General features: G+C 46.6%; 1 protein-coding gene across 3 annotated transcripts in view; it reads left to right on the forward strand.

Moving 5' to 3' along the window:
- The window catches only part of ephb6 (eph receptor B6), a 75,083-nt gene extending 56,351 nt beyond the window's left edge, over positions 1 to 18,732 (forward strand). The window contains exons 6-19 of one of the 3 annotated variants that reach the window (XM_036968791.2): positions 7,860 to 8,015; positions 10,220 to 10,491; positions 10,719 to 10,800; positions 13,857 to 13,981; positions 14,083 to 14,245; positions 14,348 to 14,462; positions 14,576 to 14,631; positions 15,124 to 15,240; positions 15,389 to 15,636; positions 15,998 to 16,216; positions 16,403 to 16,552; positions 16,916 to 17,100; positions 17,279 to 17,434; positions 17,555 to 18,732. In XM_036968791.2, the coding sequence (XP_036824686.1) occupies positions 7,860 to 8,015; positions 10,220 to 10,491; positions 10,719 to 10,800; positions 13,857 to 13,981; positions 14,083 to 14,245; positions 14,348 to 14,462; positions 14,576 to 14,631; positions 15,124 to 15,240; positions 15,389 to 15,636; positions 15,998 to 16,216; positions 16,403 to 16,552; positions 16,916 to 17,100; positions 17,279 to 17,434; positions 17,555 to 17,660 (2,150 nt within the window). In that variant the 3' untranslated portion in view covers positions 17,661 to 18,732. The remainder of the gene's footprint in view (positions 1 to 7,859; positions 8,016 to 10,219; positions 10,492 to 10,718; positions 10,801 to 13,856; positions 13,982 to 14,082; positions 14,246 to 14,347; positions 14,463 to 14,575; positions 14,632 to 15,123; positions 15,241 to 15,388; positions 15,637 to 15,997; positions 16,217 to 16,402; positions 16,553 to 16,915; positions 17,101 to 17,278; positions 17,435 to 17,554) is intronic. The other 2 variants (XM_036968793.2, XM_090225135.1) reach the window with 2 other exon arrangements.
- The last annotated feature ends 715 nt before the right edge of the window (positions 18,733 to 19,447 follow it).

Consider the following 19,447-nt stretch of genomic DNA (forward strand, 5'->3'; position numbering starts at 1 on the left):
AGACAGACGGGAGAGACGGAGGAGAGGAAAGAGAGACAGACGTGAGAGACAGAGGAGAGGAAAGAGATAGACAGATGGGAGAGAGGGAGGAGAGGAAAGAGAGACAGGCGGGAGAGACAGAGGAGAGGAAAGAGAGACAGACAGGAGAGACAGAGGAGAGGAAAGAGAGACAGACGGGAGAGACAGAGGAGAGGAAAGAGAGACAGATGGGAGAGACAGAGGAGAGGAAAGAGAGACAGACGGGAGAGACAGAGGAGAGGAAAGAGAGACAGACGGGAGAGAGGGAGGAGAGGAAAGAGAGACAGACCGGAGAGACGGAGGAGAGGAAAGAGAGACAGACGGGAGAGACAGAGGAGAGGAAAGAGAGACAGACGGGAGGGACAGAGGAGAGGAAAGAGAGACAGACGGGAGAGACAGAGGAGAGGAAAGAGAGACAGACGGGAGAGAGGGAGGAGAGGAAAGAGAGACAGACGGGAGAGACAGAGGAGAGGAAAGAGAGACAGACGGAAGAGAGGGAAGAGAGGATAAAGATAGACAGACGGGAGAGAGGGAGGAGAGGATGGCGAGAGACAGACGGGAGAGATGGAGGAGAGGAAAGAGAGACAGACAGGAGAGAGGGAAGAGAGGATAGAGATAGACAGACGGGAGAGACAGAGGAGAGGAAAGAGAGACAGACGGGAGGGACAGAGGAGAGGAAAGAGGGACAGACGGGAGAGACAGAGGAGAGGAAAGAGAGACAGACGGGAGAGAGAGAGGAGAGGATAGAGAGACAGACGTGAGAGACAGAGGAGAGGATAGAGATAGACAGACGGGAGAGAGGGAGGAGAGGATAGAGAGACAGACGTGAGAGACAGAGGAAAGGATAGAGATAGACAGACGGGAGAGACAGAGGAGAGGAAAGAGAGACAGATGGGAGAGACAGAGGAGAGGATAGAGAGACAGGCGGTAGAGACAGAGGAGAGGAAAGAGAGACAGACCGGAGAGACGGAGGAGAGGAAAGAGAGACAGATGGGAGAGACAGAGGAGAGGAAAGAGAGAGAGAGAAAGAAGGGAGAGAGGGAGGAGGATATAGAGAGACAGACGGGAGAGAGGGAGGAGAGGATAGACAGAGACAGACGGGAGGAGAGGGAGGAGAGGATAGAAAGAGACAGAAGGGAGAGAGGGAGGAGAGGATAGAGACAGACATAAGGGAGAGAGGGAGGTGAGGATAGAGAGAGACAGACAGACAGGAGAGAGGGAGGAGAGGATAGAGAGAAACAGATGGGAGAGAGGGAGGAGAGGATAGAGAGAGAGAAGGGAGAGAGGGAGGAGAGGATAGAGAGAGACAGGCAGGAGAGAGAGAGGAGAGGATAGAGAGAGACAGAAGGGAGAGAGGGAGGAGAGGATAGAGACAGACAGAAGGGAGAGAGGGAGGTGAGGATAGAGAGAGACAGACGGGAGAGAGGAAGAAGAGGATAGAGAGAGACAGGCAGGAGAGAGGGAGGAGAGGATAGAGAGACACAGAAGGGAGAGAGGGAGGAGAGGATAGAAAGAGACAGAAGGGAGAGAGGGAGGAGAGGATAGAGACAGACAGAAGGGAGAGAGGGAGAAGAGGATAGAGAGAAACAGATGGGAGAGAGGGAGGAGAGGATAGAGAGAGAGAAGGGAGAGAGGGAGGAGAGGATAGAGAGAGACAGGTAGGAGAGAGGGAAGAGAGGATAGAGAGAAACAGAAGGGAGAGAGGGAGGAGAGGATAGAGACAGACAGAAGGGAGAGAGGGAGGTGAGGATAGAGAGAGACAGACGGGAGAGAGGAAGAAGAGGATAGAGAGAGACAGGCAGGAGAAAGGGAGGAGAGGATAGAGAGACACAGAAGGGAGAGAGGGAGGAGAGGATAGAGACAGACAGACGGGAGAGAGGGAGGTGAGGATAGAGAGAGACAGACAGGAGAGAGGGAGAAGAGGATAGAGAGAGAGACAGAAGGGAGAGAGGGAGGAGAGGATAGAGACAGACAGAAGGGAGAGAGGGTGGTGAGGATGGAGAGAGACATGCGGGAGAGAGGGAGGAGGGGATAGAGAGAGGCAGACGGGAGAGAGGGAGGAGAGGATAGAGAGACAGAAGGGAGAGAGGGAGGAGAGGATGGAGACAGACAGAAGGGAGAAAGGGAGGTGAGGATAGAGAGAGACAGACAGGAGAGACAGAGGAGAGGATAGACAGAGACAGAAGGGAACAAGATATATGCTCATGGAACCATGTGTATTCATGTCTCCTGTGTGTGGCTGCATCTGCACTAGGACAAATCTGTGTGTGCATGTGTGTGTGTGTCAAATTAGAATGCTGGGAGCAAAAGAGAGAATGAGGACATAAGAGAGAGATAGCGGGAGAGAGGGCAGAGAGAGAGAAGTAGAAATTGGGTCAGTGATCTAAATACCAAGTACCATGTCAACGGCATTTCATTACCATCCATCCATCTCTCTCTCTCTCTCTCTCTCTCTCTCTCTCCCTTTGTTTATGCCTATTATTCATCTTTGGTTCTTTCCAATCTTACTCTCTTCTTGTCTTTATCTCTCTTTCATTGTGTCCCTCTCTTTTTCTCTGCCACCATTTCAGTCCCATCCCCCTTTCCTTTCTACATCCCTCTAGCCCTCTCTCTCTCTCTCTCTCTGTCTCTCTCTCTCTCTCGGTCAGTGTTAATGCATTGCAGTGTCCACTGCTGTTTGTTAATGTGTGTTTATTATTGACTCATTCTCCTCCCCCATCCTCTATAACTTCAGTACCTACCTCTCTCTCCCTCCCTGTTCCTCACCCTCCCTCTCCCTTCATTCCTCCTTCCCTCAGTATAGTGAGTGGTAATGTAAAGACATGTATGCCTCCTCCTTCCCTCAGTATAGGGAGTGGTAATGTAAAGACATGCGGGCCTCCTCCTTCCCTCAGTATAGTGAGTGGTAATGTAAAGACATGCGGGCCTCCTCCTTCCCTCAGTATAGTGAGTGGTAATGTAAAGACATGTATGCCTCCTCCTTCCCTCAGTATAGGGAGTGGTAATGTAAAGACATGAGGGCCTCCTCCTTCCCTCAGTATAATGAGTGGTAATGTAAAGACATGTGGGCCTCCTCCTTCCCTCAATATAGTGAGTGGTAATATAAAGACATGCGGGCCTCCTCCTTCCCTCAGTATAGTGAGTGGTAATGTAAAGACATGCGGGCCTCCTCCTTCCCTCAGTATAGTGAGTGGTAATGTAAAGACATGTGGGCCTCCTCCTTCCCTCAGTATTATGAGTGGTAATGTAAAGACATGCGGGCCTCCTCCTTCCCTCAGTATAGTGAGTGGTAATGTAAAGACATGCGGGCCTCTTCCTTCCCTCAGTATAGTGAGTGGTAATGTAAAGACATGCGGGCCTCCTCCTTCCCTCAGTATAGTGAGTGGTAATGTAAAGACATGCGGGCCTCCTCCTTCCCTCAGTATAGTGAGGGGTAATGTAAAGACATGTGGACCTCCTCCTTCCCTCAGTATAGTGAGTGGTAATGTAAAGACATGCGGGCCTCCTCCTTCCCTCAGTATAGTGAGTGGTAATGTAAAGACATACAGGCCTCCAGTTCATAATGGACATAAGCTGTATTAACCGTCCATTGTGTTGTGTTGTGGGGCAGAGGGCAGGAGAGGGAGCAGTAATAGAAGCTGTGTGATTGGCTGAGAGGGGTGAAGGGGAGGGAAAATAGAAAGTGTGGGTTATTGTTGGCAATAGAAACAGCGGGGGAAGTTTTGTAGTGAAGTCGTGTTCCGTGTCACAGCCCTATGGAACACATCTGGTAATGTGTGCCAGAGACATGAAAGATGGATGGAACAATTCCCTTTTCTCTCCACTCCTCTACCAGTACTTCTTCTCTCTCTTTCTAACCCCTTTCCTCCTCTCTTTTCCTTTTTCCTCATCTTTCCTCCTTTCTCCTCCTCTCTGCTCCTCTCTCCTCCTCTCTCCTCTCTGCTCCTCTCTCCTCCTATATCCTCCTCTCTCATCTTCTCTCCTCCTCCCTGCTCCTCTTTCCTCCTCTCTCCTCTCTTGTCCTCTCTCCTCCTCCCTGCTCCTCTTTCCTCCTCTCTCCTCCTCTATCCTCCTCTCTGCTCCTCTCTTGTCCTCTCTCCTCTCTGCTCCTCTCTCCTCCTCTCTCGTCCTCTCTCCTCCTCACTGCTCCTCTTTCCTCCTCTCTCCTCTCTTGTCCTCTCTCCTCCTCCCTGCTCCTCTTTCCTCCTCTCTCCTCCTCTCTGCTCCTCTCTTGTCCTCTCTCCTCCTATCTCCTCCTCTCTGCTCCTCTCTCCTACTCTCTCGTCCTCTCTCTTCCTCTCTCCTCCTCTCTGCTCCTCTCTTGTCCTCTCTCCTCCTCCCTGCTCCTCTCTCCTCCTATCTCCTCCTCTCTGCTCCTCTCTCCTACTCTCTCGTCCTCTCTCGTCCTCTCTCCTCCTCTCTCCTCCTCTCTCCTACTCTCTCCTCCTCTCTCCTACTCTCTCGTCCTCTCTCCTCCTCTCTCCTACTCTCTCGTCCTCTCTCCTCCTCTCTCCTCCTCTCTCCTACTCTCTCCTACTCTCTCCTCCTCTCTCCTACTCTCTCCTCCTCTCTCCTCCTCTCTCCTACTCTCTCATCCGCCCTCCTGTCTGTCCCTTTTCTTCTTTCCTCTTTTCCACTAGCAAGTTCTCTCTCTCTCTCTCTCTCTCTCTCTCTCTCTCTCTCTCTCTCTCCCTGCCTGCCTGCCTGCCTGCCTCCCTCCCTCCCTCCCTCCCTCTCTCTCTCTCTCTCTCTCTCTCTCTCACACTCTTTCTCCATCTCTCTCCCTCTCTCTCTCTCTCTCTCTCTCCCTCCCTCTCTCTATCTTCCCACCCGTCTCCGACTTCACGCCTGTGTCTGAGAGTAGATCTGTGCTCTTCCAGACAAGTGAGAACACAGGAAGCCTTTTATCTGTTTAAACATCTCCCCTGTCTCTCCACGTCTCCTCTATTCCCTCTCTCTCTTTTACTGTCTCCCTGTACACATGCATTCTCTCAAACACACCCACAGACGCACGCACACACACACAGACGCACACTCACACACACCTCTTGTCAACCTTTGGAGGTGGTAAATGCTGGTGAAAAGGTTATCTAAATAAGGTCAGAGGACATGAGTGGTGTTCACCGCAGCAGAGCACTCAGACCACCATGTCCAAGGACCGTCTCACACACACACACACACACACAATGACAGATATACACACACACACACATACACACACATACACACACACACACACACACACACACACACACACACACACACACACACACACACACACACACACACACACACACACACACACACACACACACACAATGACAGATACACATGCCTTTTTCTTTCTCTCTCTTTATCTTGTTCTGTGTCTGTCTCATAAACCCCCCTAGTTATCACCTAACATAATGAACAGACCATGCTAAAAGTGTTCGGGGGAATATTTTCAAGAATAAAAAAACAACGTTTTTATACGATCTCATATGACTCATAACACAATGTCTCTCTCGCTCTCTCTATCTCTCGCTCTCTCTCACTCTCACTCTCTCTCTCGCTCTCTGCAACAGCAGACTCTTATTAGACAGAGACATGCACTCTTCAAGTCTGAAACAGCATTCATAGACACACTTACTGTAGGTGTTCTGTTACTCTCTGACTCGTACAGACTCTGTCTCTACACACAGACTGAATCAGAACCGTAGAGACACTCAGGGCCTGACTCTGCTTGAGAAGACATGTCGTTCACTGTGCAGTGTGCACACTCCTAGGCAGAATCAGACACTGTCCTAGGCGATCTCAAACACTCAGGGCCCAGCTCTACACTTAAACACGGCCTTACAGTAAGTGCATTCTAGGAAACAAGGCAGAATCTCTCAGTTCAGAGAGAGCTACAGTATAGGCAGAATCTCTCACTACATTACCGTCACGACTTCCGCCGGAGTCGGTCCCTCTCCTTGTTCGAGCGGCGATCGGCGGTCGACGTCACCGGCCTTCTAGCCATCACCGATCCACTTTTCATTTTCCATTTGTTTTGTCTTTGTTTCTACACACCTGGTTTCAATTCCCCCATTACATGTTCATTATTTAACCCTCTGGTTTACTCCATGTTTGTGTGCGTGTTTGGTTTATTTTTCAGGTTGGTATTTTGTTGCCGGGTTTTGTTATTATGCCCGTTTATTTCGTGGTACCGGTGGTACCGGTATTTTTACCGCACCAGAGCATTGTGTTAATACTGGTGTTATCTTGTATTAAATACCTTGTCCACGCATCTCAGCTCTCTTGCGCCTGACTCCTTTCACCAGTTACCCACAGCCTTGACAATTATAGTAAGTTCAGAGAGCGCTACAGTATAGGCAGAATATCTCACTGCATGACAGTAAGTTCAGAGAGAGCTACAGTATAGGCAGAATATCTCACTGCATGACAGTAAGTTCAGAGAGAGCTACAGTATAGGCAGAATATCTCACTGCATGACAGTAAGTTCAGAGAGAGCTACAGTATAGGCAGAATATCTCACTGCATGACAGTAAGTTCAGAGAGAGCTACAGTATAGGCAGAATATCTCACTGCATGACAGTAAGTTCAGAGAGAGCTACAGTATAGGCAGAATATCTCACTGCATGACAGTAAGTTCAGAGAGAGCTACAGTATAGGCAGAATATCTCACTGCATGACAGTAAGTTCAGAGAGAGCTACAGTATAGGCAGAATATCTCACTGCATGACAGTACGTTCAGAGAGAGCTACAGTATAGACAGAATATCACACTGCATGACAGTAAGTTCAGAGAGAGCTACAGTATAGGCAGAATATCTCACTGCATGACAGTAAGTTCAGAGAGAGTTACAGTATAGGCAGAATATCTCACTGCATGACAGTAAGTTCAGAGAGAGCTACAGTATAGGCAGAATATCTCACTGCATTACAGTAAGTTCAGAGAGAGTTAACCATATTTTAAACAAGTAATTTAATGATTTTATCTGTCTATTATTCAATATTAAGGGCAGACAGTGGAATGTTGAGGTCACAAGTCACTGGTATATTCATAAAACAACACTCACATTGATATGACTGAAACTAGGCCACAAAATGACAATTGTGATTTATTAAGTCTAGCGGTTTTCTTTTGAAGCAGTCGTTTAGTCAGCTGAATCTTATTCAGAGTGTCGGCAACTAATAATGTTATATTTGGAATAGACAAGTAGAGTATGATCTGTACAGCATAAATACATTACATTTAATTTAATTGATTATTGTTCACTAACATATGTTGTGCCTTACTTTCTAAGCCCCTTTTGTCTCCCCCCTCTTTCTCTGTCTCTCTCTGACATCACTCATTCTCTCTATCTGTCCCTGAGACAGGATCATGTGTCAACAGGAGTTGATGAGTGCTGTTTTAATGTGTTGATCCTGGAACTAGTACTGACCCAAAAATGTGTCTTTCTCACTCTCTCTTTCTCTCTCTCTCTCTTTCTCTTTCTCGCTCTCTCTCTCTCTCTGTGTGTGTCTCTCTCTCTCTCTCTCTCTCTCTGTGTCTCTCTCTCTTTCTCTCTCTCTCTGTGTGTCTCTCTCTCTTTCTCTCTCTCTCTCTGTGTGTGTCTCTCTCTCTTTCTCTCTCTCTCTCTCTCTCTGTGTCTCTCTCTTACTCTCTCTCTCTCTGTGTGTGTGTGTCTCTCTCTCTCTCTCTCTTTCTCTCTCTCTCTGTGTGTGTCTCTCTCTCTTTCTCTCTCGCTCTCTGTGTCTCTCTCTTCCTCTCTCTTTCTTCCTCTCTCTCTCTCTCTCTCTCTCTCTCTCGCTCTCTCTCTCTCTCTCTCTCTCACCCTGTCGCTCTCTCTCTCTCTGCAGAATGTCCAGTGGGGTACTTTAAGTCGGTGTTGGGTTCGGTTCCGTGTTCAGTGTGTCCGTCTAACAGCAGGACCAGTCAGGAGGGATCGCGTGTGTGTGAGTGTCGCAGCGGCTTCTACAGAGCACCAGCCGACGTCAACTCCTCCGCCTGCACAAGTGAGCTGTGTGTGTGTGTGTGTGTGTGTGTGTGTGTGTGTGTGTGTGTGTGTGTGTGTGTGTGTGTGTGTGTGTGTGTGTGTGTGTGTGTGTGTGTGTGTGTGTGTGTGTGTGTGTATGTGTGTGTGTGTGTGTGTGTGTGTGCGACACAGATTAGCTACATGCACTAGCAGCATTACGTAACAAATAGATCTGTCTGATTGAAAAGCTATATATATATTGAGTCATTTAGCCAATGCTTTTATCCAGAGATAAGTATCTACTTCAGCACATATAATATACACAGTGCTTTCAGAAAGTATTCACACCCCCTGACTTATTCCACATTTTGTTGTGTTACAGCCTGAATTCAAACTGTATTCAATAGATTTTTCTCTCTCACCCATCTATACACAGTACTCCATAACGACAGTGAATTTTTGTAAATACAGAAATATGTCATTTACATAAGTATTCAAACCCCTGAATCAATGCATGTTAGAATAACATTTGGCAGTGATTACAGCTGTGAGTCTTGGCACAATATTTGAGGCTTATAATATTTGCACATTATTCTTTTTAAAATTCTTCAAGATCTGTCAAGTTTGTTGTTCATCATTGCTAGACAGACATTTTCAAGTCTTGCCATAGATTTTCAAGACGATTTAAGTCAAAACTGTAACTACACCACTCAGGAACATTCACTGTGTTCTTGGTGAGCAACTCCAGTGTTAGGAACACCTTCCTAATATTGAGTTGCACCACCCTTTTGCCCTCAGAACAGCCTCAATTAGTTGGACGGGGCATGCTCTCTACAAGGTGTTGAAAGCGTTCCACAGGGATGCTGGCCCATGTTGACTCCAATGCTTCCCACAGTTGTCATGTTGGCTGGATGTTCTTGGGTGGTGGACCATTCTTGACCACACACAGGAAACTGTTAAGTGTGGAAAAACGCAGCAGCGTTGCAGTTCTTGAAACACTAAAATCGGTGCGCTCGGCACCTACTACCATACCCCGTTCAAAGACACTTAAATATTTTGTCTTGCCCATTCACTCTCTGAATGGACTCTCACAATCTATGCATCAATTATCTCAAGGCTTAAAGATCCTTCTTTACACTGATTGAAGTGGATTTAACAAGTGACATCAGTGATGTGTTGTGTTTGCCCCATAGATAACACTTTGTATTCAGGACATGAAGTAATTTTTTTGCAGTTTTACTTTAGTACCTTGTTGCAAACAGGATGCATGTTTTGGAATATTTGTATTCTGTACAGGCTTCCTTCTTTTCACTCTGTCATTTAGGTTAGGATTGTGGAGTAACTACAATGTTGTTGATCCATTCTCAGTTTCTTTTCCTGTCATTAAACTGTTGTAAAGCCACCATTGGCCTCATGGTAAAATCCCTGAGCGGTTTCCTTCTTCTCTGGCAACTGAGTTATGAAGGATGCCTGTATCTTTGTAGTGACTGGGTGTATTGAGACACCACCCAAAGTGTAATTAATAACTTCACCATGCTCAAAGGAATATTCAATGTCTGCTTTTTTACCCATCTACCAAAAGCTGCATTGGAAAATCTCCCTGGTCTTTGTGGTTGAAATTCACTACTTGACTGAGGGACCTTACAAGATAATTGTATGTACGGGGTACAGTGATGAGGTAGTCATTTTAGAAATCATGATAAACACTATTATTGCTCACAGAGTCCATGCAACTTATGTGACTTGTTAAGCAACATTTTACTCCTAAAGTTTATTTAGGATTGCCATATAGGCCAGTGACTCAATTGTATACATTTTAAATTCAGGTTGAAACACAAGAACATGTTGAAAAGGTCAAGGGGTGAACTTTCCGAAGGCACTCATCCCTCTAATTTGCCCTTTTCTTTCCTTCCATCTTTCTCCCTCCCTTACTCTCTCTCCTTCCTTCCCTTCTTATCCATCTCTCTCTTCCTCTCTTCCTACATGACATTTAAAGATTATTATTAGATTATTGTTCACTAACATATATTGTGCCTTACTTTCTAAGCCCCATTTGTCTCCTCTCTTTCTGTCTCTCTCTGACATCACTCATTCTCTCTATCTGTCCCTGAGATATGATCATGTGTCAACTGGAGTTGATGAGTGCTGTTTTAATGTGTTGATCCTGGCACTAGTACTGACCCAAAGAGGTTCAAAATGTTTAATCTCTCACTCCCCCCCTCTATATCTCTCTCCCCCCTCCAGGCTCTCCCTCTGCTCCGACCTCTGTCTCCTGGGAGTATGAGAGTGGTGATGGTGGGGTGTCTCTTCGCTGGCGCCCTCCACTGGACATGGGTGGTCGTAGCGAGGTGTGGTATGGGGTGGTGTGTAGGATCTGTCCCTCGGCCACCTTCACCGCCCCGGGGGCATGCTCCTGGTGTGGAGAGGCGGTCACCTTCACCCCATCCCAGACGGGCATCAAGCAGACCAAGGTCACCCTCAACAACCTGCTCACCAGAGTCACCTACCTTATACAGGTATGACTACAACTCCCATGAATACTAGAGTTAACTATCTCATACAGGTAGAACTACAACTTCCCTAATCACCTAGCCCCTATAGACACTACATTTCCCATCACCTACATCATACAGGTATAAAACTTGTGCATTAGAGTCACCTACCTCATATAGATACTGGATTAAATGTACACCCACTTAGTTAACCTAACTTTGTCTTACGTTTTGCTGCTGTTGATTGACAGGTGCAAGCGGTCAATGATGTCTCAGCTCTGAGTCCTTTCCCGCCTCAATTCATCAGCATCAATTTCACTACTAGCCAATCAGGTGAGAGCATGAGTCAGGCTTAAAGGGCCCTTCTGCCACTTTTCATCTCCAGCACCAAACCAGTGTCTACATACATGAAAACAGCGTTTCTATGATCTGTGGTTAAAAGGCTTCTCTGTAACATTACACTGTAGGATTAAAAGTCATTTTCAAATCCTGCAAGAAGTTTCTAGTCTTGCTCCCCACGTCACCGTGAATCTCATAGTGTTTGAAAATCACTTTTTATTTTATTTTTTATTTTTTAAACTTTTTAGCTTCATATTTTTTTCAACAAAATTTAGAAATGCGCCGTTTTCACAAACTCAGAACCCTGTCTTTCAAAGATAATTTGTAAAAATCCTAATAACTTCACAGATCTTCATTGTAAAGGGTTTAAACACTGTTTCCCATGCTTGTTCAATGAACCATAAACAATTAATGAACATGCACCTGTGGAACGGTCGTTAAGACACTAACAGCTTACAGACTGGCAATTAAGGTCACAGTTATTAAAACTTAAAGAGGCCTTTCTACTGACTCTGAAAAACACCAAAAGAAAGATACCCAAGGTCTCTGCTCATCTGCGTGAACGTGCCTTAGGCATGCTGCAGGTAGGCATGAGGACTGCAGATGTGGCCAGGGAAATAAATTGCAATGCCCGTACTGTGAGACGCCTAAGACAGCACTACAGGGAGACAGGACGGACAGTGGCAGATCACAGTGGCAGACCTCGCAGTGGCAGACCACGTGTAGCAACACCTGCACAGGATCGGTACATCCGAACATCACACCTGCGGGACAGGTACAGGATGGCAACAACAATTGCCCGAGTTACACCAGGAACACACAATCCCTCCATCAGTGCTCAGACTGTCCTCAATAGGCTGAGAGAGGCTGAACTGATGGCTTGTAGGCCTGTTGTAAAGCAGGTCCTCACCAGACATCACCGGCAACAACGTCGCCTATGGGCACAAACCCACCGTCGCTGGACCAGACAGGACTGACAAAAGTGCTCTTCATTGACGAGTCGCGGTTTTGTCTCACCAGTGGTGATGGTCGGATTTGGGTTTTATCGTCGAAGGAATGAGCTTTACACCGAGGCCTGTACTCTGGAGCGGGATCGATATGGAGGTGGAGGGTCCGTCATGGTCTGGGGCAGTGTGTCACCGCATCATCGGACTGAACTTGTTGTCATTGCAGGTAATCTCAACGCTGTGCGTTACAGGGAAGACATCCTCCTCCCTCATGTGGTACCCTTCCTGCAGGCTCATCCTGACATGACCCTCCAGCATGACAATGCCACCGCCATACTGCTCAGCCATACAGTGCATGATTTCCTGCAAGACAGGAATGTCTGTGTTCTGCCATGGCCAGCGAAGAGCCCGGATCTCAATCCCATTGAGCATGTCTGGGACCTGTTGGATCGGAGGGTGAGGGCTAGGGCTGTCCCCCCCTCCCAGAAATGTCCTGGAAGTTTCAGGTGCCTTGGTGGAAGAGTGGGGTAACATCTCACAGCAAGAACTGTCAAATCTGGTGCAGTCCATGTGTGTGTGTGTGTGTGTGCGTGCATGCGTGCGTGTCTGCATCAGTTTCTTTGAGTATGGGTGTCTATCTCTCTCTCTTTTCTGCTCTCCATCTTTTCCGGTCCTGCTCTCTGAACTCAATATCACATTATGCTCAGAAGAGAGATATAAAGAGGGACGGAGAGAGTGGGAGAGAGTTTACAGACAGACAGTTTAGACAGACAGTTTATAGACAGACAGTTTAGACAGACAGTTTATAGACAGACAGTTTATAGACAGACAGTTTATAGACAGACAGTTTATAGACAGACAGTTTATAGACAGACAGTTTATAGACAGACAGTTTACAGACAAACAGTTTACAGACAGACAGTTTAGACAGACAGTTTAGACAGACAGTTTATAGACAGACAGTTTAGACAGACAGTTTATAGACAGACAGTTTATAGACAGACAGTTTATAGACAGACAGTTTATAGACAGACAGTTTATAGACAGACAGTTTATAGACAGACAGTTTATAGACAGACAGTTTATAGACAGACAGTTTATAGACAGACAGTTTATAGACAGACAGAGAGAAACCTGTAACTTTTAATTAGCTATTTTCCTCCTTTTGAAAATAAATCATTTCTTATAGCCAATTATTTTTAATTCCCCATACGGGCAGAGATCTGCTAATAAAGGTATTATTATAACCTCTATTTGTGTTGCCTTCTGTGAGTTAGAGAAAGCATTTGGGGTTGTGAAATGACATGAATTCTAATAGATATGACCATTGTAACCACAGAGTCATACTGAGCCTGTTCCCAGCCGTGGTGACACAGCTAAGTCTGGCAGGCAAGTCCATACCACAGATAGAACAATGAGACAGATATTTCAAAGTATAAATGGGAAGCATCTGGTTGGCGTTTCAACTCTACCAAATATGGTGATTTGAGTAAGCCCAGTGGCTGAGAATCTGCTCATTTTCTCATCGATTAAACATTTGATCTCCATACAGTTTTCCGTTTCCAAAACAATAATATGTAACAAACAGTGGAGTGCGTTTTGTAGACTTTACCCTTTGCCAACGTTTCTAAAAATTGCGTTGTTTAAGAGTGCAAGGGCTAATTTAGATATTACAGACAGGCACTTCAGAGTAGGTGTTCCCTAACATAAATATGCAAATAAATGCTAGAACGCTCCAATAGGATTTCACTAGCTTGTGCTTAGCTCTGCCTACAATGACCAATTTGCTCCCATTGGAAACGACAGGCTTTGATCTGTCTTGGGTTAGTTATACAAGTCTTTGGCCATACAGCACTCTACAGAGCTGGCTCATTCACTAGTCTGTGTCATGCTGCCCCCATCTGGTCAATGCCAGGTCGCAATTGTAAATGAGAACTTGTTCTCAACTTGCCTACCTGGTTAAATAAAGGTGAAATAAATAAATAAATACAGAAATTACATGATCTGGCAAGGCCAGCTTGTGTTCTCACACCTGTTCCTCTTTCTTCCTCCCTCTTCTTTACAAAACTCATATATCTCTCTCACCATCTCTCTCTCTCCCAGTACCCTCTCTGGTCCCTAGCCTGCACCAGTTGAGTCGAGCCCCAGACTCCATCACCCTGTCCTGGCCACAGCCTGACAGACCCAATGGAGACATACTGGAGTACCAGCTCAGATACTATGACAAGGTACAGGCTACACACACATGCATGTAGACACAAGTACATACACAAGTAAATACACCCAGAGACTGAGCCACCCCCCCCCCCCCCCCCCCCCCCCCCCCCAGGGTTCAGATGAGGACAGTGCAGTGAGTGTGTTCAGTGAGACCAACACAGTGACCATCAACTCTCTGGCTCCTGGCTCCATCTATGCCTTCCAGATCAGGGCCCGCAACGAGAGGGGTTATGGCCCCTACAGTCATACTGTCTACTTCACTACATTGGCCCTGGGTAACTCACACACACGAATGCACGCACCACACACACACTCACATACACACAGTCAAACACACCCTCTAAATCGCTCTCTGCTTCTCACTTTTTCTTTCTCAGAGGAGAGTTCTAAGCAGATCCAGAATCGGCTCCCTCTATTGGTTGGTTCTGTGATGGGCGGGGCAGCCTTCCTCCTGGTCGTTGTGGCGATAGTGGTCGTTTTTGTGTTCCGCAGGTGAGTGTGTCCTTAACTCCTATCCACACATACATGATCATGTCATACACACACACACACATACACACACACAGTGCAATGTTCTGAAACACTGGTTTGTTGTCTTTACTCAGTAAGAGGAGGGAGAGCCCCTACAGTGACAGACTCCAGAGGTACATCAGCCACAAAGGTGAGTCAGGGTGTATGATGGCTATTATTACCATTCTGTCTGTAATATTCTCAGCTGCACATACAGTATATGCTACTTCTATGGTGTTGTTGACATGTTGGTGCAGAGGAACGTGTCTAATGCCCATTACCATCATAACCCCAAGGGCTTGTGGGAGAAAGAGGGGGGAGGGAAAGAAAGAGAAGAAGAGAGGGACCGCATGAGAAATGTGATGTGTAGAGAGATAGAGGGAAAAAGACATGGACAATGAGAGGGATAAGAAGAGAGAAAGATGAGGAGAGGAAGAAATAAATTGTATTTTTATTTAATGAGGGTGCCATTATCCCTCTGGGCTCAGTGTTCTGCCATCATGCAGCATGTCACGCAGCATGGCTTGACCCAGACATGTCCAAGTCTAGGGCCAAATACTGTACATCAACACTCCACAGGCCCTATTTTGTAGTTGTACTGGTTCACTACAGTCATCCCTGCTCTGTGTGTTCCCTCTGTCAGGGGGGGTGAAGTACTACGTAGACCCTTCCACCTATGAGGACCCCAGTGAGGCGGTCAAGGAATTTGCCCGTGAGATCGACCCCTCTCACCTCAAGATAGAAGAGGTGATTGGTGCAGGTAGGGGTCCTGGTTTGATTCATGCTTGTAGGGATAGTTCTGTAAAAACAAAATGTGTTTTCATATGTTGGGCCAGGAGTCAAGCTGGGTCCAAACTCAACGCATAACATCTCTCTCTCTCTCCCACCCTTTCCCCCACCCCCTCCAGCCCAGTTTGGGGAGGTGTCTCGGGGGCGCTACCGGCCCCTGGGTCGTAGGGAGGTGCTGGTGGCGGTGAAGACGCTGCGCTGGGGCGTGACAGACAGAGAGAAGGCAGTGTTTATGACCGAGGCGGGGGTGCTGGGACAGTTTGACCACCCCAACGTGCTGAAGCTGGAAGGGGTGGTCACCCACAGCCCACCAGAGAGGATCATCACTGAGTTCATGGAGAATGGACCACTGGATGCCTTCCTCAGGGTGAGAGCTACAACAGCTACACCATGTTTGACAAAGAACTACAACTCCCAGCCACACCATGTTAGACCAAGAACTACAACTCCCACCTACACCATATTAGACTGAGAACGACACCTCCCATCTACACCATGTTAGACTAGGAACTACAACTCCCAGCCACACCATGTTAGACTAAGAACTACAACTCTCATCTACACCATGTAGACCAATAACTACAACTCCCATCTACACCATGTTAGACTAAGAACTACAACTCCCATCTACACAGTAACTAACTCCTCAGGGTGAGACTGAGAAAACAGTAGATTATGGTCAGTTAATGAAATATAATGTATCTCTCTCCATCTCTCTCACTCCCCAGGAGAATGAGGACCAGTTCAGTGTTCTCCAGCTTGTAGGGATGGTGAGGGGTGTTGGGGCTGGGATGAGGTACCTCTCTGAGAGGAACTTTGTCCACCGGGACCTGGCTGCCAGGAACGTGCTGGTCAACTCTAACCTGGTGTGTAAGGTGTCTGACTTTGGGCTGTCGCGGCTCATGAGGGGCCTGGACCATAACATGCCCACCTACACTGCCTCACTGGTACATGCTGCTGGGAAATTTCAGTTTTCATGTTGATATGCTTCTGTGTTTGTTTAATGATGATTAGTCTTGTATTTCCACTCTAAAAGACTACTTATGTTAATAGAAGATCACAACATTCACAGTCCTCAACCACTCAGCCCTCTCTCTCCTCTCTCAACCACTCATCCCTCTCTCTCCTCTCAGGGCAGTAAGATTCCTGTCAGGTGGACAGCCCCGGAGGCCTTCCAGCATCGCAAGTTCAGCTCAGCTAGTGATGTCTGGAGCTTCGGAGTGCTCATGTGGGAAGTGATGTCATATGGCGAGCGGCCATACTGGGACATGAGCAATCAGGAAGTGAGTTGTGGGAGGGTTAAGCGAGAGCCAAACAGTGACTAAACACACTGACAGCTGAACAGAATGGTTAATCATCTCTAAGTCCCTCTGTACTGATGGGACCTCTCTATATAGGGCAACTTGTTAACATCCAGATGGTTACTAATACCCTTCCTCCTTCCTTCTCTCTCTCTCTCTCTCCCTTTGCTTCTCTCTCTCTCTCTCTCCCGCTCTCTCTCTTTCTTCTTGCTCTTCCTCCCTTTGCCTCTCTCTCTCTCTCTCTCTCCCTTTGCTTCTCTCTCACTCCCTTTGCCTCTCTCTCTCCCTGCCCCTGTCCCTCTTCTTTCTCCCCTACCTCCTCTCTCTTCCCTCCCTATAATACAGGTAATGAAGGCAGTAGCAGACCAGTACCGTCTCCCAGCCCCCCATAACTGTCCTCCAGCTCTCCACTCCTTGATGCTGCAGTGTTGGCAGGCTGAGAGGGGCGACCGGCTAGGCTTCGACTCCCTCCTCTCCTCTCTGGACAGGCTCATACGACACCCTGCCTCCCTCAAGGCAGAGCAACCCCGGTGAGACTACACTTCCCATCTGCCTTTTCTTCCATATTTTACACAGCAGACGTAATGGATCACATTCCCAAACAGTGATCTTAGGAGAGCATGTATTATGTTATCATGTAAATGTATTGAATCATTGCTATGTTAGGCCAATCATTTTCGATCTCGATCTTTCCCTCTGCAACTCAAGCTCCACCCAGCCACTGCTGAGCCCCACCCCCACAGACCTGTCGTCGGTGGCGACGGTCAGTGAGTGGCTGACAGCATTAAGGATGGACAGGTATAAGGACCAGTTTGAGAGGGCACATTTGGACACACTGGACCGAGTCAGCAGGCTAACCATAGAGTGAGTCCTGGGCTTCCATTTCAATATAAATAAAGACATGTTCATATAATGCAAATCGTTCCTTTAGAAGCAATGGATACTTTTCTGAACTCTCTCTCTCTCATTCTCTCCTTCCCTCAGGGATGTGCAGAACCTGGGGGTGAACCTGTTGGGACACCAGAGGAAAATCACCAATGCGGCCCAGCAGCTCAGAACCCACCTCACCCAGGGCCAGGTGGAGGTCTAGAACCCACCAATCACCTGAGAGCTTCACAGGAAGTAACAGAGGTGCACTATTGAAGCTGTAGTCCAAGGCAAAGCGAGATCTGGGAGGAGAGTTGCTAAGAAGGAACAGGGAGATTTGAGGGAGAAAAGTCTGTGTTATTTCACTTGTTTGCTGTTTACATTCTCTTTCTCTTTGCCGGTCTCTACCTCTCTTTCTCTCACTCCTCCCAAATTGTCTCACTACTGTCCCTCTTTCACTCGTAAGTTTCACTACCCTTAGTAAATTAAAACAGTGAAAATGAGTTTTTTACCCGAACACAGGGATCTCCCGTCACAAGCAATTGCATAGACAATCAAATACTGTTTTTGCTGATTAATGTTGATATCATGAACATTGTTCATGATTATTTGTTAAGTTACACCTCTTTACTGAAATCAGAAAATGCCAACCCCTGTTGACTAAACATTAGCCAATGGTTTCTCCCATCGGTCACTAGCCTGGTCACATCTGGGGATTCCATTAGACTCAAGAAATGGGGGTGTAGTTCATGTTGTGACAGAATGGAGTCACCCACCATTGAGCAGCACCCTCCTCTGTGTATATTTCAGTTCACACTCCTTTTTTTGAATAGATAAAGTCACTGGGTCATTTGAGCATTGTGAATGTGAAATGGTTTAACTGGACTATGTGATCTGATTGCCCATTGAAGTAAGGAAGGTGATGTTATGCTTCGTGAGTGTTCTGTGTCTGTTTGTGTTCATGTATGTATGTATGTATGTTGTATGAGGAGTGGTGTCCACACTCCCAGGGTTCGGGAGGAACGTCCCTCCCCGGTGAAAGCCTCAGATAAGGTGTGTTCGACTCCTTTGATAGCCCACAGATGGTCAGCCATCCAAAGAGTGTCATAAATTGGAATTTTGTCATCACTCTGGACCTCGGCGCCTACAAGTCTCCAGTAATGAGTTTCACCTTCTCTCATTCTTGTGTGTGTGTATGAGTGTATCCACATGAGTAAGTATGTTAATTTGTATTTGTTCACCACTATTCCACTATTGTGCAAATTTGTAAAATAAAGAATATGATTTTATTTAAATCACTGCATTGAGCCTGTTATGTGTCTGACACATAAAAACAGTTTAATCACCAGGGGCACTGGTGATTTTAGCATGTAAATATTGGTGGGGCAAACTCAATTTTTATTTTATTTTATGCATGCCAGCAAAGCCACTACACAACACTAAGCAATACATGAACTGCACTATAACTGTGAAAAATGACACAAACTGTCTTTTCAGCACCATGCAGGGGATCCTTACCACCGCTACACCTGGCTATCAGCGGAGCCTTGTCTGGCAGCCAAACAGTTCATTCAGCCTCATTTACTGCCTTTATAAAAAACATAGCTGTTGTGGCTGACTTGTTTAAACAAATGTGGTTTCTACTAACAATTGAGATGTACAGTACAAACTATGGCATAAGGGAACGGTGAGTGGATCAGGGGGGCTAGCCGTAATTTTGATTATGACATTAATGAGCAAGCTAAGACGGACGTAGTCAATATAACTATTTGTTCAGCACTTTTAAAATGTACAGCGACAGAATTCAGAACATGGGCCGTTCTTACAGTATTCTCCCTGTACACCAAGTCAGGACCGTAGGATCAATTCATGGGGCATATAAGCAGACAATGAAAACTCTTACAATATTTGAAGACATTTCTCTAAAACAGGCTATAGGCCACATGTGCACCACCAAGTCAGAACAGTAGGCTAAGTTTAGAGGGGGAAAGGGACCAAATTATTAGGGTG

Source organism: Oncorhynchus mykiss, chromosome 3, assembly GCF_057628025.1.
Source record: "Oncorhynchus mykiss isolate SJ-2025 chromosome 3, ASM5762802v1, whole genome shotgun sequence".
NCBI lineage: Eukaryota > Metazoa > Chordata > Actinopteri > Salmoniformes > Salmonidae > Oncorhynchus > Oncorhynchus mykiss.